General features: G+C 38.2%; 1 protein-coding gene across 2 annotated transcripts in view; it reads left to right on the top strand.

Annotated features, from left to right (window-relative positions):
• Positions 1-22,372, top strand: part of GOLGA5 (golgin A5) — a 32,623-nt gene extending 10,251 nt beyond the window's left edge. For both annotated transcript variants that reach the window (XM_041759102.1, XM_041759101.1), the window contains exons 4-13: positions 591-810; positions 1,700-1,823; positions 4,960-5,163; positions 8,847-9,017; positions 11,944-12,072; positions 14,280-14,378; positions 16,274-16,499; positions 18,796-18,901; positions 20,323-20,386; positions 21,902-22,372. In XM_041759102.1, coding sequence (XP_041615036.1) covers positions 591-810; positions 1,700-1,823; positions 4,960-5,163; positions 8,847-9,017; positions 11,944-12,072; positions 14,280-14,378; positions 16,274-16,499; positions 18,796-18,901; positions 20,323-20,386; positions 21,902-21,982 — 1,424 coding nt within the window. In that variant the 3' untranslated portion in view covers positions 21,983-22,372. The remainder of the gene's footprint in view (positions 1-590; positions 811-1,699; positions 1,824-4,959; positions 5,164-8,846; positions 9,018-11,943; positions 12,073-14,279; positions 14,379-16,273; positions 16,500-18,795; positions 18,902-20,322; positions 20,387-21,901) is intronic.
• The last annotated feature ends 250 nt before the right edge of the window (positions 22,373-22,622 follow it).

Below are 22,622 nucleotides of genomic sequence, written 5' to 3'. Positions count from 1 at the left end.
TAAAGTTTGCTTTAATATTGAAAACAAAATATTTTTTTGCTTGCAAACTGCTGTTACAGATGATATGCAAGGATGTGGAAATCTGTACTGCATTGTTCTTTTTGCACCAATGTTCTCAATTTTAAAAATAGATCTTTTTGCTACAGTAATCAAGAGAAACAGATTTTTTTCCTGTTTATCTTCAGGTTTTGATTTTGTTTGTTTTGGTCTTACTGGGGTGTACGTTATCTACCCTTGATTTGTATTTGCATTCTTCCTGTCCCTCGCAGAACTCCACAAATCCACTCACTGGTTTAGTGTTCTGAACTCTGCTGTATACTGATTTTGGCTCCCAAATGCTTTATGATATGTCTCAAAAAGAATTTTTTTTATAGAAAAGCAGCTCACATCATGCCCTTTCCAACCTATTAACTGTAATATAGATGTGAATGATGGCCTTGAGAAATGAGTATCCCATTTGGAGCAAATTTGAAGATATATGTAAGCTCTTAATTTTGGCAGTAAATATGATAGGGACACAAAAGAGAGTCTGTATGTGCTCTGAGAAAAATGTATTTGCACGAATAGAGAAATTTCTCTCTTTTTTAAAGAATTAAACAAAGCAAGAGCAAGAGTTGAAAAGTGGAATGTTGACCATTCAAAGAGTGATCGAATAACTCGAGAACTTCGAGCCCAAGTAGATGACCTGACTGAAGCGGTGGCCGCCAAGGACTCTCAACTGGCTGTGCTGAAAGTGAGGCTACAGGAAGCTGACCAGCTCCTGAACACTCGCACTGAAGCCCTGGAAGCCTTACAGAGTGAAAAGTCACGGTAGCTCATTCGAGTAATAATGAAAAAGGGAACTGGAAAGATTCATTCCAATATTAAGTAATGATAAACACTGTAGTATGTACTACCTTATGAAAACTTAGCTTTTGTAATTCAGAGAGGGAAAATTTATATTTTAATAATGTTGGAAATGTGCTTGATTAAAAGTTGATTATTCGAATCTTGAGATGCATTGCTAGCAAATTCTGAATCTAAAAATATTAGAAAAACATAGTGTTACTAATTTTTTGACGTATAATGACATGTTATATATGCATATATTTGGATGCCTAAAAATATAGATTGTATTCCATTAAAAGGCAAAAAGATATCTTTAAGAATATTTTAGTCAAGGGATCCCTGGTGGCTCAGTTGGTTAAGCATCTGCCTTCAGCTTACGTCATGATTCCAGGTTCTTGGGATTGAGCTCTGCATTGGGCTCCCTGCTTGGTGGGGAGCTTGCTTCTCCTTCTCCCTCTGATGCTCCCCCTGCTTGTGCTCTCTCTCTCTGTCAAATAAATAAATAAAATCTTTTCTAAAAAGAATATTTTAGTCAAACCATATTTTTTTTAAAAGATTTTTTTAATTTTGGAGGGGTGGGTAAAGGGGCAGAAGGAGAGAGAGAGAGAGGGGGGGGGGAGAATCTCAAGTAGACTCTGTGCTGAACATGGAGCCCAACATAGGGCTTGATCTCAGGACCCTGAGATCACAACCTGAGCCGAAACCAGGAGTCAGATGCTTAACCAGCTATGCCACCCAGGCACCCCAGTCGAACCATCTCTTTAGTGCTAACAAGCCAGTGCTTTAAAAATTAATCCCCCTAAAAAAAAAAAAAAATTAATCCCCCTTATCACTTGTACACTGTCCTTTCAAGTGGTGTCTTTTCTTTTAGAATAATGCAGGATCACAGCGAAGGTAGCAGCCTGCAGAACCAAGCTCTGCAAACCCTTCAGGAGAGATTGCATGAAGCGGATGCCGCCCGGAAGAGAGAGCAAGAGAGCTGTAAACAAATACAGGTTAGAGAGGAGGAATGACTTTATGCTGCTTTATAATGCATTTACTATTTAATAAAATTCTGTAGTGCATTTTGGAAAAATCTCTGTGACAAAAACCAAGTGTTTGAAACTTTAGCTTCATTCTTGCTAAATTTGCTTATTACTCTTACGTACTGGAATACAATTAAAGTTCAACATCCTCTGTGATCAACAGGATGTCGGCAGGAAATGTGGGGACTTTTCTTCTGAGACGGTACTTGAAGGGATGATGCATAGGTTGGACAGTGGTCCCAGAGAGAAGGGGTGTTACATTCTCTGTAGAGAAACCTCTGTCAATAGTAAAAGGGGAACAGCCCCTCAGCACCCCTTAAAAAAAGAAATATAACTAAAACAGATAATACCGATTAGAGATAAATATTTTTTCGTTTAATTTTATTGTGCAACAAAAATTACCATTATTTGATGAAAAGCTGATTTGAGGCCTCTTAAAACTAGATGGTGCTGAGAAACTTTTGAATAAGACACTTTGCTAAGTGAGGGAAAAAAAGCTGGTGTGAAGCATCTTGTTTATTTTTTTTAAAGCTTTTTCTGACTCCAGTTTAATCTGATTCTTTTATTTCCAGAGAAAGTTGTGCATAATATGTAGAGTTTTACTCTTAAACACTTTTTTTTTTTTTTTTTTTTGCATTTTAGTTCAGTGATTCTCAGCCCTGTCTATACATTAGAATTACTTTGTAGCTTTTAATACTTTCTGATGCTGGGTCTTTACTCCAGGGAATCCCATCCCACTGTGTGAGGTAGGGCATAAGTAGTGGTGTTTAAGTTTTGTAAGATTCACAGGTGTATCTATTGGCCAGTAAGGTTGAGGACCACTGGTCCAGCCTGTTTTTTCAACAGGTAAAAATAGTTCAGCTCTGAAAGTAACTATCAGCTAGTGTGGGTTTTTTTGAAAATCTTATGAATGTATTTTACTAAACACAGTATATCCAAAGTACTGTCATTTTGGGACACCTGAGTGGCACAGTCCGTTAAGTGTCTGACTCTTGATCTTAGCTCAGGTCTTGATCTTAGGATTATGAGTTCAAGTCCTGCTTCAGGCTCCATGCTGGGCACGGAGCCTATTTAAAAACACCAACAAAAATCAAAGTTCTATCATTTCAACATGTAGCCTTTTTTTTTTTTTTTTTTAAGATTTTATTTATTTATTCATGAGAGACACAGAGAGAGAGAGGCAGAGACATAGGCAGATGGAAAAGCAGGCTCCAGTCAGGGAGCCTGATGTGGGGACTCGATCCCGGGACTCCAGGATCACACCCTGGGCCAAAGGCAGGTGCTAAACCACTGAGCCACCCAGGCGTCCCTCAACATTGTAGATAATAATAAAAATCATTAATGATTTTTAATGAGATATTTTACATTTGTTTTTCCAAACTGACTCTTTAAAATATGGTATATTTTATACTTAATTCAGTCATAAATATTCTCACATAATACTTAATCTATATTTAGATTTCATAAAATTTAGAGGTGAAAAAATAATTCACATACCCAGTTGTTATAAACATATTCAGAAGTTTTCCCCTAACAGACAATTCCTCAAAAAGCTAAGCGTAGAGTTACCATGTGACCTAGCAGTTCTGTCCTAGGTGTATACCCAAGAGAATTGAAAATATCTGTCCATGAAAATTATACATGGATGTTCATACCATTATTCACAATAGCCCTGAACTGGAAATACTACAATATCCATCAGTTGCTGAATGGATAAACAAAGTGTATATACAAGGAGATGTCATTCAGCTATGAAAAGGAATGAAGTACTGATTCATGCTACGACAGGGATGAACCTATAAGAGATTATGCTAAATGAAAGACACCAAAGGCCACATATTGCATGATTTCTTTTTCTTCAAAATAGAAGTTAATATTGGGTCAAAGGTTTATGGCTTGAATTATTGCTGTGTGAACTATAAATGCTTTTGGACTTCTGCCTCACTTTCTGAGTATTTTGGTGATGGGAGCTTTTGAGAAGGTAAAATATAAATCTCAGAACTAGATAGGCTAATAAGTGATAGGCCTTGTGTTTTCCTAGAGTGTGCTTTAAAAGTTTCTTAAGCTAAAAAATTACATTCATGAGAAAATTGAAATAAAAGGAAAACAGTCGTGCTATTAAAAAAGATGTAGTGGTTTACTTATAGTTTTCATTTGCTTTTTAAAAAAAATTTATTTATTTGAGAGAGAGGGTCTTAAGCAGACTCCACACTGAGTGCAAAGCCTGATGTGGGGCTCGAGCTCAGGATCCTGAGATCATGAGCTGATCTAAAACCACGAGTTGAATGCTTAACCAGCTGAGCCACCCAGGTGCCCCTTCATTTGCTTTCTGATAGACTTTCTGTTTTTATCCATTGATCAGCTAGTATCAGGCTGACCAGATTCACCTTGGAAATTTTTTTTTTATTTTTTTAAATTTATTTATGATAGTTACACACACACACACACACACACACACACACACACACACACAGAGAGAGAAGCAGGCTCCATGCACAGGGAGCCCGACGTGGGATTTGATCCCAGATCTCCAGGATCGCGCCCTGGACCAAAGGCAGGCGCCAAACCGCTGCACCACCCAGGGATCCCCACCTTGGAAATTTCTTACAGATTTTCATTTCCAAGCCTACTCTTAGAAATTCCAAGTCAGTAAGCCTAGGGAAGGCTTTGGGTGGCAGTATTTATTTAAAACTCCTTAATTGGGATCCCTGGGTGGCGCAGCGGTTTGGCGCCTGCCTTTGGCCCAGGGCGCGATCCTGGAGACCCAGGATCGAATCCCACGTCGGGCTCCCGGTGCATGGAGCCTGCTTCTCCCTCTGCCTCTCTCTCTCTCTCTCTCTCTCTCTCTCTCTGTGACTATCATAAATAAATAAAAATTAAAAAAAAAAAAACTCCTTAATTGATTCTGATGCATTTCCATATTTGGGAGCCAACTACGTTAGATTCCCTATTCTTCAGTTCCTAACAAATGAAGTGTTTTTTTGTTTCTAACTTCCCTGGTATGTTGCTGGGCTGAGCTAAAAAATCCCATAAGACATCTGATCAGATGGTTGTAAAATATATTTCAAAGGAAATGATATAAGTAAAATGTAAAAATTTGTCACAGAGTGAGTTTGCTGCACGCCTTAATAAGATGGAAGTGGAACGTCAGAATTTGGTAGAAGCAGTTACTTTGGCAGAAAGAAAATACTCGGACGAGAAGAAGAGAGTCGATGAGCTACAGCAGCAAGTCAAAGTGTACAAGTCCAACTTGGAGTCCTCTAAGCAGGAATTAATTGATTACAAGCAAAAAGCTACCAGAATACTCCAAGTAAGCATGAAATATATTCTTTTGGATGTTAGGATTTGCCGGTGGGAGACACTTTCTGACTCCATATAGATCTGTGAGAGGATTTGTTTATGTTTGGCTGGGTTGGCTCACTTCAGGTGCCTTCCTCAGAGGTATTACAGAAAGCTGAGATGTCCCTTGTTCCTACCACTTTTCTTTCTTTTTATTTAAAATTTTCTGTCACAGCCCCGGTCAGGTCTTCCACCTGTCACCTTAAACATGGCAATATGGACATGTGTTGTCAAGCAGACACTTTATTCTTCGTGGCTGATCCTCCATTGAGTCTTTCAGAGCCACTGGTCTCAGCCTCAGTCAGCGTCCCCCATGTCATCTCAGGGAGTGTTCAGCTTCTCTTTCCTGAGGGAGAGGTATCCTTTCATCTTTTCCTAGGAGGGTTTACAGCCTATAGACTGGTTCCTCTTCTGCCTTATGTCAGCTCTTCCTCCTACATCTGTCCTCTCCCTTTGTCTTCCTCTCTGCCTCCTTTTTACAGCTCAGCTTGCTCAAGAGCATATGGTTACTTGGTGGAAAAACAAAGACTAGATCTTGGAACTCCTGCCTGAGGGAAAAAACAATATTTTGTCTTTTTGACCACTTGGATCCATTTCCCTATCCTTTCTTTCACCATTAGACTTACTGGAATTGTTTTAAATATGCTGTCTTTCTCTTAGAGCTGTTAACTTTAACCCCTTTGTGTAATTTCTGTCCCTGGTACACTTCTGGAATTGTCTTCCCAGATGCCTGAGTATGTATTTTCTTTCTTTGTTTCCATGCACTTTGATTTGGGTAGAGTGTTGGACACTGTTAGCCCTCCTGCCTTCTTAAACTCCTGTTTCTGCTGCCACTGCACTGCCTGCTCTCCTTCACCGCTCTTTCTGTCTCTGTCGGACCCTCTTCCCAGTCTCCAGAGACAAAGAATCCTCTCCCATTCAGTCCTAAGCCCACTCTCACTCCTTCCTTCACGTCATCATATATTCATTCTGCTTCTGTCTGTCACCTCGATGGGACTTGAGTGTGTCTCCAAACCTAACTTCCTGAGCCCAGTTGCTAAGCACCTGCCAGGCTTCTCTCCATGGGATGTCCCATCCCCTACACCAGCTTCTCCTTCCTTCTCCCATTTCCACAAATATTGTCTTCTCCCTGGGCAGTAGAGCTTGAACCACAGTGATGTTTTGACTCCACTTTTGTCCTTTATCTTCTGCCTCCTATTGGATATGAGCACAGTTTTGATTCTACTTTCATGAGACAGCATATCCATCTCCCCCCAACTGTTCTAATTACTTTTGCTGTCACTCTAATTTATTAATTGGTTTAAAAGTACTTATTGAGCACCTAACTATTCGTGAGGCATTATGATAGGAGCTGGGGGTGTGACTTTTTTCTGAAAATAGTATTCAGTCAGCAGAAAGACACTGAGGTAATTGATGCAATGAAGTTACTGATGCAGTAAACCCTTAAATCTGCCAGGGATGTCAGGGATGACTGGAGATGCTGTCTAAACAGGAGCTTGAAGGATGAGTAGGAAGAGATTTCAGATAGAACAGCTGTGCTGGAGCAAAGAGGGTCTGAGGGACCATGGTATATTTAGTGGACGGCAGCTAGTTGCCTGCCACTGGAGCATGGAGGGTAGGGAGTAAGAGGTGGGAGAGAAAACTCAATGACAGGCAGAAGCCAGACCATGAAGGGCCTCACATCCTGTGCAGAGAGTTTTGATTTTTATCTCCTAGGTGGTAGTAGGGGTGTGAGGTGAGGGAAATCTGAGCAGCATGATCATATTGAACATGAGGACTGGTGGCGATGAGGAGGTGAGGAGAGAATTGGCATAGGGCTGGGCCCTTAGGAGGTGCTCCATTAATTGCTGCATTTAGGGGTGAGGATGGGATGGTAAGAGGGCAATGGTAAAGGGAAGAGTATTGGAATTAATGGTGAGAAGTTATAAGGACCTGGTCTAATTTGTGGCAATGAGGGTGGCAGATGGGACAGCTAAGAGACATGTAGGAGGTGAGATGTGAGACTTAGGGATTTAACTGGAGGAAGAGGAAATGCAAGTGGAATGTAGGAGGACTCCGTTTTTCTGGTTTGACTGCATGAGTAATATGCTCCCTTAGTGCAGCAGAGAAACAGGAAAGACCATAGGCTAGCACAGATGGACATTAGGACAAGTCACAAGGAGTTTGCAAAATTGATGTGACACTGAGGTGAAAGGTTCAGGAAGGCAGTCAGAAATACAGGCCTGAAGCTCAACACAGGGGTTGAGCTATATGTGGGCAGAGAAAGAATTATGTGTGTTACAGAAAATTTGAAAAATATAGAGAAATTTGAAGAAATCACCCATAATTGTACCACATAAAAAGGAAAAATTATTTTTGATGGAGGAGAGTGCATCTCAAATATTCCTTTTTTTTTTTTTTTTTTAATATTTTATTTATTCATGAGAGACAGAGGCAGAGACACAGGCAGAGGGAGAAGCAGGCTCCCTGTAGGCTCCCTACAGGGAGCCCAATGCTGGACTCGTTCCCAGGACCCCAGGATCATGCCCTGAGCCAAAGTCAGATGCTCAACCGCTGAGCCACCCAGGTGCTCCTCAGATATTCATATTGAAGGTGAAAGAGCTGATGGTCCTTACAGCTGGCCTAGAATTATAGCACTTCTAAACTAGGCTTCCCACACTGAATCTCTTCTTCTAACGTATCCTTTCTACTAGAGTCAGCAAACTTTTTCTATAAAGGGCCAAACAGTACATATTGTAGGCTTTTGCAGGTTCTATGTAGTCTCCATCACATATTCTTTATTTTTTTTATTATCCTTTAAACATGTAAAAATCATGCTTAGCTTGTGGGCTGTACACAAATAGGCCACAGGCCAGATGTGGCCCATCAGCCATGGTTTGTGAACACCTACTTTATACCACTGCCAGATTAACCCTCCTAAAATGCATCTCTGATCATATCACTTCTCTGTCTACTTTTTAGTTGTTTATTTTAGCTCACCAAATAAAAGTCAAATATTTTAGTCTGGCACCTGAAGTGCCCTCCAGATTGGTCCTAGCATACTGTCTGAGCACATCTCACAGTATTTTCTAATACACCCTAATGCTTTTGCATTTTTATGCTTTGTCCTGTTTTCTTCACACTTGTTAAAATCCTAGCCATTTTTCAGGATCAGCATAACTACTGCTTTCTAATAAAGCCTTCTTTTCCCCACTACATGGTTTCTCCTTGGAACTCTGCAAGTCATCTCAGCAGATGCTTCTCTCAACTTGTGTATTGCCTTCTACTAGATACTTGTAACTTCACTTTTAGTTTATAAGGCAAAGGGTACTGTCTCAAATGAGAGAGAGCTCTTCATTGCATAGGTCTCTTAGCACAGTGCCAAACCCATAGTAGGTGTTCCGTAAATATTTGCTGAGCAGCATGTCATGGAGATAAAAACCATGAGAAACAATGAGAAGAAAATACGAGGGAAATCTTGTTAATAAATTTTGAACAGTAACGTCATCCAGTAACGTGTACAGCAAGGCTCTGTTGCATTCTTATCCTAATGTGGGCTTTCTTTGATGGAGAACATAATTGGACTATTTGCATAGTGGCTTAGTTGATGTAAGATTGATGGTATTCAGTACATCTCTGTTTTGCTTAAAGATACTTCTTTTTTTTTTATAATAGTCCAAAGAAAAATTGATTAACAGCTTAAAGGAAGGCTCTGGTTTTGAAGGCCTTGATAGCAGTACTGCTAACAGCATGGAGCTAGAAGAACTCCGGCACGAAAAGGAAATGCAGAAGGAGGAAATACAGAAGCTGATGGGTCAGATACATCAGCTGAGATCTGAATTACAGGTAAGATTCAGTACAGCTCGGCCGCACAGCCAGCACTTACCCCAGTTATTGGCAGGTGAGAGGCTGCAGAGTGTATTTTGGAGGAAGGATATTAGTTGAGGCAGTGTGTGGAACTGGTGTGGGAATAGTGGTCACCTCGAGGAAGTGCATCTATGGCGATAGGTTTCCTGTCTGTGAGAGACGGACTGTGAAATCGTGGGGATCACAAACATAGGTACTAGGTTTGTTCATTAAACAAATTCTTACCGTATGCCCACCGTGTGCCAGGCATCTTGTAAACTTGCAGTTATAGCAAGGAACCAGACAGAATCTTCCTATTTATGGATCTTACAATCTAGTGATTGAAACACAAATTAGATTTGGGCTTGTTTATAAAACTGGGATATTTTCTGATATTGGAATGAATACTGGGACAGTCCCTTAATTATGGTTTCATGAATGATTAGTCTTATGATACATAGTTTATGTGTAATTGCTATTTTTAATCCAAAATAAATTGGACCTTTCGTTTAGATTAAACATGGAGTCTTTGATGTAAATACCATAGAAGGAGTCTCTGAGAATGAGAAAAGATAAAGTACAGGCTAACAAGTCTTCTTGAAAGGGGGGAAAAAAACATTTATCAAAGAGTAGTCATCCATGCATTTACTCAGCAAATTATTGCTTCATAAGATGTGTGTGACAAAGTAAAGTGTGGAAGTTGCAAGGATAGAGGTTCTTATCTAGAGTGTGGGCTTGAATATCAGATTTGGAAAGAAGTCCCATCTTTGGAACTTAGTAGACGTGTTACCTGCATGAGATACTTCACCTCACTGAGCCTTGGTTTCTGATCCGTAAAGTGAAGATAAACACAGGTTCTTTTGAGGATAGGGGATATGTGTAAAAGGGCCTAGCATTATTCCTGACATGTGTTAGGTCCTCAACAAATAGTAGCTAATGTTCTTTCTAGATTTCTTTCTTTTTGGCTAAGTAGAAGAGCTGGTGCTGTCATCCTCATAGTCTGTATAGTAGGATTTCTTTTCTTTCCTTTTCTTTTTTAAAGATTTTACTTATTTACTCATGAGAGATACAGACTGAGAGAGAGAGGCAGAGACACAGGCAGAGGGAGAAGCAGGCTCCATGCCCAATGTGGGACTCGATCCCAGGACCCCAGTCGGGGGTCATGCCCTGAGCCAAAGGTAGGTGCTGAACCACTGAGGCACACAGGTGCCCCCAGCATTTTTTTTTTCTAATAATTAAGTTTGAATTCCAAAGAATTCAGTCTTGTGAACTTAGAAACTAAGTAGATGCTAATCCTGTTCATACCTTGTCTTATTCATACATATATTTGGGGTGAGATTATGAAAAATATGACTAGTTTTATTTAATATTCTTACCTCATGGGATCCCTGGGTGGCTCAGCGGTTTGATGCCTGCCTTCAGCCCAGGGCGTGATCCTGGAGACCTGGGATTGAGTCCCATGTTGGGCTCTCTGCATGGGGCCTGCTTCTCCCTCAGCCTGTGTCTCTGCCTCTCTCTCTCTGTGTTTCTCATGAATAAATAAATAAAATCTTAAAAATAATAATAATAATATTCTTACCTCAGCATCATTGATATTGACTATTTATTTTTCATGAAGTTTATAAAATCCATAGTAAGGAGTATAGTATATCTAGCAAAATGAGAGAATTGTTAATCTCTGTTATAGCTAAGCACTTACTTGCCAGGCATTGCACTAAGCTCTCAGCATATGGCCTTCGTTTACTCCTTTTTGTAATCCAGTAAGGGAGATGGTATAGTCTCATTTTATAGTTTGAAGAAATTCTGTCACAGAGAAGGAAAGTAGCTTCCTATAACTAGTAAAGTAGCAAAGTCAGGATTAGAACTTGAGTCTGATTCCAGAATATGTGGGGTTTTCGGGGGGGGGGGGTTGAGGGGTTTTTTTTTTTCAGATCTTGTGTACTTAACCATTGCTCATACTGCTCACCTCTCAAGAATTCATCTGATTAAGTCAAATTGATGACAAAGACTAGTTTACCTACTACTGACCCTGAAAACTCGAGGATTGGGGAAAATAATTGTACTTACTGCTGCCTTCCTCTAAATCCACAAAGTTGTGTGACTGTAGATACCACACTGGTATTATTATCTGGGAGTATCATTAATCTCTTCTTTTCGAACAGTATGTGAAGTGCCAGAATTTGCATAGATGAGTATAAAACAGCGCACCAAAAGATAAAAAAGTGAATTAAGATGCTGATTTTAATATCTTAGAGTACTGTATGGATGGATATACATGCTTAACCCATAGAAAGGTTAAATATAGAAACCTAGAGTTATGTTCTTTGCCACAAGTAGATTTCTTTTTTTTTTTTTCTTTTTTACTAGATTTCATAGCAAGTCTGGGAAGTGGTTTTTGAGTTTGAAGAAGTGAGAATAATGACACTAAGTGAAGGAGTAAGAAATAGAGAAAGATTAGAAAATGACAATAAAGCCAAAAAAATGAAATAATAAGCTAACCTCAGATGACATGAGAGAGAAATTATATTCCTACTGACAATACATACACAAAAACTAACTATAACCTGCAATTCCAGGGGCTGGATGCAGTGAAGTTCTTTTTGATGTTATGTTTCTGTTCCTTTGGAAATTGTTAGCTTTTGGATAGAGCTGCAGTCTCCCAGTGAGCTACTGTCAGCTCATCCTCATTCAACCATATGGTTCATGTGCTGTGGTAGCTGTAGTATCTGTTGGCTTCTCTCCCTATTTGTCATTATTGTACTGCAGAGCATCAGCATATGTGCTCCTTTCAGACTGAGACCGTGTCTCGCTCATCTTTATCCCTCTAGTGCCTGCTGAGCCCGGTTCAGGGCACTTAGTGATTACTTGATAAATGTTGAAACGAAGAGGTAATTCTTGCGTTCACATAGAAGGCTCATTGTTTTAGGATATGGAAGTGCAGCAGGTTAGTGAAGCAGAATCAGCAAGAGAACAGTTACAAGATCTGCAAGACCAAATAGCTGGACAGAAAGCATCTAAACAAGAACTGGAGGCAGAATTGGAGCGACAAAAGCAGGTAAATATTTTAGATGGATGGTTAAGATGCTTCACTGGCAGTCCTAGGAGGAGACTCTCCAGTGAAGCAACTTACTGAAATTCTTACAGAATGGGCATAGAGTTAGACCTTTTAGTTCCCTCCTGTCTTGTTACTACCCACCCTTCTCACTGTCTGTTTATGTAACAGTTGAAAAATAGAGCCACAGAATGGTTATGGGATTTGTCTAATCTCACACAGCTAGAAAATAGAACCCAGAATGCCTCTCCCACAGTTCTTTCTTCTCCTTGTCTGTGTTTCGTTTTATCTCCTTGTCATGCTGTGTATGTATAGGATACCTAAAAAAAAAAAAAAAAAAAAAAAAAATCAGTCTATTTTCACATTTTATTACATTTGTATTTTCTAGGAACAGCAGTAATATTAACAGAAATATAAATACAACATTAGTGCCAAAATTAGATTACTCTTTCTGTTTGGAAAGAAATATTTATAGACTCTTCTTACAAATCATGTTTAAAAATACATTTCTTTGTTCAGTTAGGAGTTGTCTGTTCCACAAGCCAAATTCTTTTACTTTAGTATATTTATATAATAATTTCCTCGTTAAAACAGTTAAACATGCTTGCATCCACATTTTCAGAACAAGATGCTGTATCTAATGTTGATAACATCTATAATTTCCTGAATAATGACAGTTATAGGTACTTAGTATACATTATTTTATGTTCACGATAAAAATCTATATTCTCTTTTACAGAAAATCATTCTTACAGTTATCAGTGCATCACCTATAACATTTCCAGCTTTGGAAGATTCTTTAAATCTTTTTTTTATTAGGATTTATCATTTCTGAAACTGATTCTATTCTCAGAAATGTCTGTTTTTTATTATGAAGGTATGACTTATATCTGTTACTGAGTAGTAAGAAAAAAACTGATCAAGTGGCAACCTGCAGAGTACATCATAGGCGGCTGTCTTAGGTAATTTAGTTATAAAATTGGCTGTCCTTTCAGAAATTGCGTTTTAATTTATTCAAGGAGCTATTACGTATTGAAAGGCAAAAATTTGATGTTCTTGATGGTTAATGAGATAATTTTCATTTTATTATGGCAGATGGTCTTACCATATCCGCTGCCAATGCCCAGTTTTAAAATGATAGAATTAAGAAGAGGCAAATGCGGCTGAATATAGCTCTAGGCTATTTATTTAGTCATTAGACATCCTAGGTATAAGTGCTTAATCTAGGGATTAAATAGTCCTGTAGTGTTCCTTATTAATTTAAGTAATTTCAGCCTTAAATTTTGTGTTAGCCTAAAGCCTAAAAGAAATCATGCAGATCTTCTGGTAAATTACAGTTCTCCTACCCCAATTGCTGCCTCATTTTCTCTGTTCTCACTTATCTCCGTTTTTTTCATCTGTGAAATGAGCATGTTGAACTAGTGTTCTAAAGTAGTCTAGCAATTTGGTTCTGTCTCCTGTTTACTTTTTAATGTAGCCCCTTTACTTACTTTGTGTGCACAGTTAAGCATAATGCTTTTGAAGGTTCTTAGTTATTCCTTCTTCCCTGGCATGTGCTCTGCTCTTAAATTCTGATTGACACCGACTCATCCTATCCATTGTACAAACCAGCAGCACATTCATACAGTTCTTAGTGAATCCAGAGGTATTTTTTTTTTCTCCTTTATTGATAGAGTAAAACAGGTTCATGATATTGTCTGATACAAATAAGCACATGAAGAGCTACTCAGCATCATTAATCATTAGAGGAATGTAAATTGAAACCATAGTGAGATACCGATACATCCCCATAGAATAGTACTACTTAACCGAGCCTGACGATTCCAGATGTTGGGAAGGATGTGGATAGAACTAGAACTCTTTCATACTGCCGTGGGAATGCCAAATGGTGCAGGTATTTTGAAAACTGTTTAGAAAACAATTTGGCAGGTTTTTTCCATTTAAGTTAGACATAACATGTACATGATCCAGCAGTTCTAGTCCTACATATTTGCCCAAGAAAAATGAAGACCTCTGACCATGGAAAGACTTGATACATAATGCTGGAGTACTATTTGTCAGACCCACCCAAGTCTTTTCACGTGTTCATTCAGTATAGATGCGGCACACGTTGGCTGGGTCCCTCCGGTGTGTCAGGAACTGTTTTAGGTATTGGGGATGAAGTAGGGAACACTGATTTAGCTTCTGTTTATTCATGTCTCACTTTGTAGGAATTCCACTACATAGAAGAAGATCTGTATCGAACAAAGAACACATTGCAAAGCAGGATTAAAGATCGAGAAGAAGAAATTCAAAAACTTCGGAATCAGGTATGAAAGAGTGTTCACAGTTTGGGAAAAGATACCATAGAAAAGCTAATTTTTTTTAAGGATACAAAAAGACCTTCTTTTCCCATATTTTCACCTGAGTTCTGCTGTTGCAACAGTGAGATAGTATTTTCAATCTGATACAGAATTTTCATCTAATGCCATTTGAATCTGCGTTTGCTGTTTTCTGTGGCTTGCTTCATCTAGAAGGGTCTTGAAGCCAGAGTCATCTGAGGACATGGGACTTAACCCAGATTTTCATATCTTATAATTTCAGTTGTGGTTGTGCTGATTACCAGTTTTATAATTATTGTTTCTCTTTCCTAAGAAAAATCCAATGATAAATCTTCCTATTAACAATTGATAGGTCTTTGGTAAAGTCACCAAGACCCCCTCCCCTTTTTTTTTAAGATTCTGTTTATTCATTCATGATAGACACAGAAAGAGAGAGGCAGAGACACAGGCAGAGGAAGAAGCAGGCTCCCTGAATGGAGCCCAATGCAGGACTCGATCCTGGAACTCCAGGATCACACCCTGAGCCACCCACGCATCCCCTAAGACCTCTTTTTAACTCTGAAAATGTAAAACATAGGAAATGACATGTGCCACCACCCAGATTTACCAATGCTTATCGTTAACTGTGACAAAACCATGCATTCACTTACCATGTAACTCTAGCTTGTCCTTTTCTCCATTATGTTCACATTGTCCTTAATCCCTTATATTTATTGGCTCAACAAATAAGGGAGCTTATTGATCATTTAAATAATTTATGTAAGGATTGATTCTTCATTTTTTAGTTAGCTAATGACTTAGTTTGAACATAAAAAGTCAAATAATTTTAGTTTTTAAATTGTCAGACTTCATAGTAATCCATAATTCAAAAAATTTAATTTCTGTAGGAGTTGGGAACATCTGATTTCAGTGTTCATTCTTCCCTCACCTACCTTTGCGAAGTGCTTACAAGTGGTAAAATGACTTGCTAGCAGAAAATTAAAAGAAGAGCGCATTAACACATCAGCTGGTTTAATCCTTAAACTTCCTTGTGTTTATTAAATGTTTTTTGAGCTACTACTAAGCCTAAGATGTTGTGCTATTTTTGTTAATTAAGAATTAATCTTAGGGGAACATCTCTTAAAGATTTTTTATCTAAGTAGAACAGAGGAAAATCTTTGTCTCATAAAAGGAAGTTGATTTATACTATTTTGAAAAGAGATGAGCATCTTAATACATTGCCAAAAAAAAAAAAAATCCATAAACAAGTGGCCAAATAAGCATATAAGTAGATGCTCAAAATCATCAATCCTTAGAGGAATGCAAATTAAAACCTCAGTGGGATATAGCACTACACTTATACTAGAATATAGTAGTATCCCTAAATATCACATACAGAGAGGCATAGCAATTTGTCTGAAGTCAGATAGCTAGAACACTGCAGAGCAGAGGTGAAAACCTCAGGTTGTGGTCTTTGCTGTGCACCACAACTGCTGAGTTATGGAGGGTTTTGAATCCAGGTCAAGCCATTCAGACTGTCCTGTGGATCAGTGCCTTCAAATATCTTTGGCCATGATGCCACAGTAAGAAGTAAAGAATACTTTGTGTCTCAGTATTCACATGTACTTACAAATACAACACTAAGGGGTTTCACAAAACAGTACTCTTACATAGTACATGCTGTACTCTCTGTTCCATTCTATTTTATTACTATTTTAAAATATGGATTGTGATTCGCCAAATTGATTCTCTGGCCCATTAATAGTTTGAAAATCTCTTCTGTAGGAGTATAGGAATCACCACAGAGTTTTGAGAAATTGATGAATGCCACGCTTTACCTGTGGGAACATAGATTCTATGACTTTTGTTTTATGTAATAACTTTATGAACACTTTGCCTTTCAGCTTACTAATAAAACTTTAAGCAACAGCAGTCAGTCTGAGTTAGAAAACCGGCTCCATCAGCTAACAGAGACTCTCATCCAGAAGCAGACCATGCTGGAGAGTCTCAGCACAGAGAAAAACTCTCTGGTTTTCCAGTTGGAGCGCCTCGAGCAGCAGGTGAACTCTGCCAGCGGAAGTAACAGTAACGGGTCTTCCATTAATATGTCTGCAGTTGACAGTGGCGAAGGTAACAAAAAAAGGAATTTTCTAAGGAACATTACATTGCCTTAATTTCTAACTTTGCTAATTCAGGCATGACTTTGAAGAGTTACAGAAAGACCATTTTTATTTGAAAAAAAGCTCCCTTCAGCAAAGCATGGCTTTTCTCTGATATGAGGCCTGAGCCATACACGGTTTGACATGATCATTAGCAAATAGGATAGTGGACTGATTAATAATACCCCTCGTTAGTATGGGAGTTGGAGAAGGGAGGTCCAAGGAATAATGATCCTATTGAAATACAAAGGGTATGCCACCAGCTTGATGACAAGGCAGATGATTTGGCAGAGAGGGGCTTTCAGGAAACTTAAAGGAAGATTTGTTTTAATAATCTTCTAGTCCATAATTATGAATTTTAAAGCTAATACTTAGTCATATATCTGTGCTCTATAATTTCAATAGAGAAATCTATAGATTCCTAAAGTACATAATCAAGAAGGATGCTAAAGACTTCAGTATAAGCTTCAACAGATCAGGTTTTTTAATCTTAGAGTTTCATAAAGTCTACAAAGTAGTCCAGCAAATCTCTCAGTTCCTTGGCTTTAATAACATGGTTGCTGTGAAAAGAAATATCCAAAAAAGGATATTATGAAATCATCCAAATATTTTCTTACCCTAGATAACATTTTGGAATATCTTCTCTCAGACTTTTTTGTTTGTTTATATTATCTGTTTTATTGGTTTTTAACTTTTTTTTCATATAAATCCATTTTTTTTAAAGTTTGTTTATTTATTTGAGGGGGGAGGGGCAGAGAGAAGGAGAAAGAGGGAGAGAATCTCCATCATACTCCCCAGTGAGCACAGAACCCGATGAGGGCTTCAACTCACAACCCTGAGATCATGACCTGAGCCAAAAATCAAGAGCCAAGACACTTAACTGAGCAACTCAGACGCCCCTAGAGCTTACTTTAAAAAAAAAAAAAAAAAAAATCTAATCTCTGATGCTAGCGAAACAGAAAAGACAAAATAGCCCAGAAAGGATTCTAATTAATATATAAGAATTAAATATACAATAATCTGTCAGAAATCAGTGAATGATGGTGGTGCTAAACTAGCTGATGAGCTGGGGGGGATTTGTTTAATGTTAAACCTTCATTTGCACACAAAATTAATCCCTATTAAAAATTAAATATTAAAACATGGAAAAATTATAAATTAATATTTATAATATTTCTGATTAGAAAAATGTTCAATAGTAAACACACCAAAGAAGGCAAAATAAAGCACTTTATTAAAGCCGCAAAGGAGGTAAAATGATGACAGACTAGAAGGAGTCTGCAGGTATAGTTTCCAGGCAAAGAGAAGAGCAGGTGCAAAGGTCCTAAGGTAGGAGCAGTCCTGGCACGATGTAGGAACAGCAAGGAGGCAAGTACAGCTAGACAAGACTGAGTAAGGGGAATTCAGAGACTTTGGAGGAACTATTTAGGCCTGTATAGGGACTTTTACTCTGAATAAAGTATGAAGCCACTGAAGGACCTTGAGGAGGTGATTGATATGACTGCATTTTAAATGCAAAATGCCTCTGGAGTGGAGGTGAGGATGAGAGAGGAGCTGTTGGATTCATGTGTGTGAGGGATGATGGCAGTTAAAACCAGAGTGGGGCTTGGTGAGCAGTTATTTTAAAGATAAGCAGGCAGATTGAATGTGGAGTTTGAGAGAAAGAAAAGAGTCGAGGGTTTTGGCCTCGACATGGCTGATGGAACCATGTTGTCATGTACTGAGATAGGGAAGCTGGCAGGGTGAGTAGGTTGGCAGGGAGGTAGGAAGTCAGAATCATGGTTTGGGGCATGCTGAGCTTGAGATGATGTGAGACATCCAGATAGAAACAAAACAGATGAGTCTGGAGCTGGTGATCTGGGCTGGAGATAACGAACCTGGGAGTCATCAGCTTTGGAGAAAGGGTGTCTGGCCTCACTCTCGCTAGCACAGAAAGAAAGTGCTCATTAGTGTCGACTCTCAGCAACACTTGGTATTTGTAAACTTTAATTTTTGCTGACTTCATGGAGAAATAATGTTTTTAGTTTTTTAATTTTTTATGGATATGGAAGTTTAAGTATTTTATATAATCAAATTTATCTGTCTTTTCTTTATGGTTTTGCCTTCTTTGAATATAATGCTTAGAAAATTGGCCTTAAGATTAATTTCTTCCATACAAATGGAAGAATATTTTGTAATACAAAATACAATATATATTCAACTATAATTTTGTTAGGATGTTGCTTTTGATGTTTGTGCATTAATTCATTATTTTCTTGCTTAAACAGGCACACGGCTCCGAAATGTTCCTGTTCTTTTTAATGATACAGAAATGAATTTGGCAGGAATGTATGGAAAAGTCCGAAAAGCTGCTAGTTCAATTGACCAGTTTAGGTAAGTAAGCAAATGCAGTACTGATGAGGAATGGATCATTGGCTCTTTCTGTGCTATTTTCCGGTGGCTCCAGTCACAGCCCCATCAAGCAGAGCTGATACCTAAAGTGACATTTACCCTACTTCCTCTCTCAATATTTCAATCTCATGAGATTGCTTTTTGCAGTCTTCCAGTGCCTGTGTTTTATTAAAGATGATTAACCCTGATCATTTAATTCTTTCAGTAGTAAACTCTTACTAAATTTCATTGAGAAAACCTCTAGCTCATGTAAATGCATCCATTGGAATCTTTTCTTTCATTACTTTATCATGTGAGAATAAAAGATGCCCCTGTGTCTAAGTGAGCTCTGCTCATTTTAATATAGACATTATATCTACTACATAAGCAATGTTACATGTTACTGTTACATGTATATTTACATGTTACATGTTACTGTATATTTGTGATTTCTTTATACTAACAGACATGCACCTTATAAAGAAAATGTTTTAACTATATGGTATGCCTTGATAAACTTTATGTTTAAGTAACCCACTAAACTCTTTTGCCTCTTAGTGTTTATAACTAAACACAATTATAATGAATTGTTGCAAATAATCCTACCTTTTTGTGTCAGAATAGAACTATGGTGTTAAAAGTCAAGAGGATGATTTTTAAGGTCCTTGAGGCCACAGATGAGCCAAAGACAGCATAGTCGTTATGTCCAGATTATTAAGCACATTTATTTCAACTATTCATTTATTCAACATATGTAATAATTTTTAGAGAAACTAGATACACAAGGCATTATGCTAATGGCAGTAAAAGCAGCAGAAAGGCCTAGAAGAAAGGTGTATTTGCCTATATGGGTATCCATCTTGACAGGGAAAAAAATGTTGCAGAGCAGCGTGAGTAGTAAAGTCTGGACATCGTATTGCTTCTCACAGTTACTTCAGTTAAGTGTTTGCTGAATTTCTACAGTTTTGTGCTGTTAGAAGCTGTGTCCACGTACCAGCCTCCAGATGAGCTCTTTGCAAGTATTAACCAACCAGACTCTTTCCTATTCACATGTTGATGTTTGCCTTAACTCTTGTAACTTCTTTGGTCTCTAAAAGCAGAGTTATTTAGAGAGGGACCAAATTTGCCTCCTGTAGTTGTAGCTGAAGAATTAAAAGAAATACTGTACTTAACAGTCAAGCACAAACCATAGAGAAAGTATTTGCTTACTATGATGTTTCTATATGGTTATTTCAAGTACTCATTTAACAGTCTACCTTAAAATGATTTTTCTTTTACTGTGGCCACATAGTTTAAATGAGAGAAATCCAAAAAAGAGAAAAGAAAAATGAGAGAAATCCTAAAGAGCATCATTAGCTGTTGCCATAGGAGGATGTGCTTGAGTGTAACTGTCTCCTCTCCCCCCCGCCTCCCCATTTGTGCAGCATCCGCCTGGGAATTTTTCTCCGAAGATATCCCATAGCGCGAGTGTTTGTCATTATATATATGGTAAGTACACTTACTTGAAAAAATAAGGCTGTGCTTGATTTTTAAAAAGTGTTTTTTTCCAGCTGCTGCTCATTTTGACTAAAAGTCCAGCAATTAGTTTTGAAAGAAAATAGAACTCATTTTTGGTCATTTAAAAATTTTTTTCTTCAAGGATGCAAGTAGAGTTACAATTCATTACATGTAAAATATAAATTTTTCAAAGGCTTGTCCTGCAATAAAATTACCTGTAGTAAAACAAAACAAAACAAAAAACACAAAAAAACCTGTAGTGCAGTTGAATAGTTACCTCTACTTCTGAGCTCCTCTAATGACCACAATGCAGTGCAAAACGATTTCATTTTTATCTTGATGTGAACTTTCTTTGATTATTTTCATATGTTTTGCTTTATTTTCTGGAAGAATCTCAAGGTTGATTTCCATTCTTTCAGATTTCTTAGCTGTAATACAGTAGTCACCATGGTTTGGGATACTGTTTCATGTGTCCTATGACCCTAAAAAGCCCTCTGTTCTGAGTGAGGATGTCTAAGAGTAGTTGAGTTCAATTAAGACAAGCAGTCTTCCTGAAAAAGAAAAAAACGCTTCCTTAGAAATTTCTCTGTGATCCACTAGAGGGAAGAGTTACTCCTTTGAATAAAAAGTTTTTAAGAAGTGAGGAATGGAGAGAAGGAAAAAAAAAAATTGAATGGCATCAGTAAGGACTTAGAATAGGCCCAGCCAGGCTGATTCCCTGGTGTTGGAGATTATAAAGAACACCTGTACCACATGTCAGCACGAGATGTGAGGCACTTAGGAACCTCACATGAAGTCAACACTGCCATGAGGGAAATAGGGGAAATTCATTACTGTAGGTCCTGTGCTAGACCCTAAATCAGCCTCTGAAGCCTGACACATGATTTCTGTCATGAATGTCTTCCCATCTCCTCTTCACCTAATCATGGCTAAACCCTTTTGGAAAACACCAACCATACAACCATGACTGTTCTAAAAAAGCCTTTGCAACCACCTTCATGTATATCTAGCAGTTTTATTTATTTATTCATGAGAAACACAAAGAGGGGCAGAGAGAAGCATACTGAGCCTGATTGTGGGACTCGAACCCAGGACTCCAGGATCACAGCCTGAGCCAAAGTCAGACGCTTAACCGCTCAGCCACCCAGGCGTTTTATCTAGCAGTTTTAATCATGGCACCTGCTCTGCATTATAATCACCTGATCAGTTATTTATGTGCATCCGTGCATACACTGTGACTTGCTAACAATTTTGATAATTCTTAACTGAGAATTCTGTGGCTGGCAAAACTTATCCTCCATTGCACTTAGCTCATTTGTTTCCATATTTGTTTCTTCATTATTTATCCAGTAGACATGTATTGGGCCCCTGCAATATTGCAGACCCAGGGCTAGCCACAGGAATGCAAAGACAAGACATGGTTCCTGCCCTCAGTGCACTACACAGCGGGCCTTTGGTGAAGATTGATTTTTTGGCTAATCTGTAAATTGTTTTCTCTTTCTTTAGGCTTTGCTTCACCTCTGGGTCATGATCGTTCTATTGACTTATACACCAGAAATGCACCATGACCAACCACATGGCAAATGAACTGAACCCAGTTGTTTCAGTGGTTTGTTGTCTTTTTTCAAACTTGGGATCTGCAAAAGGACTAGTTGCCTAAAATTGCTGAGGACAGTGCACAAGGTTATTTCATCACTACAAGCTTTTAACTTGTTAAATTATTATACAAGTACTCTGCTACCTAAATCTTCCTCTCATTTCCTTCAAATGGTAAGAGTTTCTAAAACAGACAATAATTTAATAATCTCAGCTCTGCTTTGTCTGAAGTCAGAGGTTCAGTGTATGCTTGTATACACCTAAATGTGCTGGGTTTGTTCGCCCCTGTACAGACCATCCTATTAAGTGACATGTATTATGGGTTATAATCAGGGAAACTAATTATTTGGTAATACAAATAAAATTGTTTTCTTTTGCTAATTCAGTCTACTTTTGTATTTTCATATATTTAGCTTTGCAAATATGGATTTACTTCTTACATGTTAAAGGTTTGATTGGTATAAGTTTTCATTTAATACATAAATAAAATTTTTTGTGTTTTTTTTTTTTTAATAATAGTTTCTCATCTCCCTTAATTAGGACCTTTCCAAACCAGGCTTTAGTGAGTAGAGCAGGCATGAGCAATGGTGTCACCTGTAAGTGGTTCTTGATGCTCCACACCTGCTCCGTT

The sequence above is a fragment of the Vulpes lagopus genome, chromosome 6 (assembly GCF_018345385.1).
Source record: "Vulpes lagopus strain Blue_001 chromosome 6, ASM1834538v1, whole genome shotgun sequence".
NCBI lineage: Eukaryota > Metazoa > Chordata > Mammalia > Carnivora > Canidae > Vulpes > Vulpes lagopus.
Note: the sequence above shows the minus strand (reverse complement) of the source record. Positions and strands in the feature narration are given on the sequence as shown.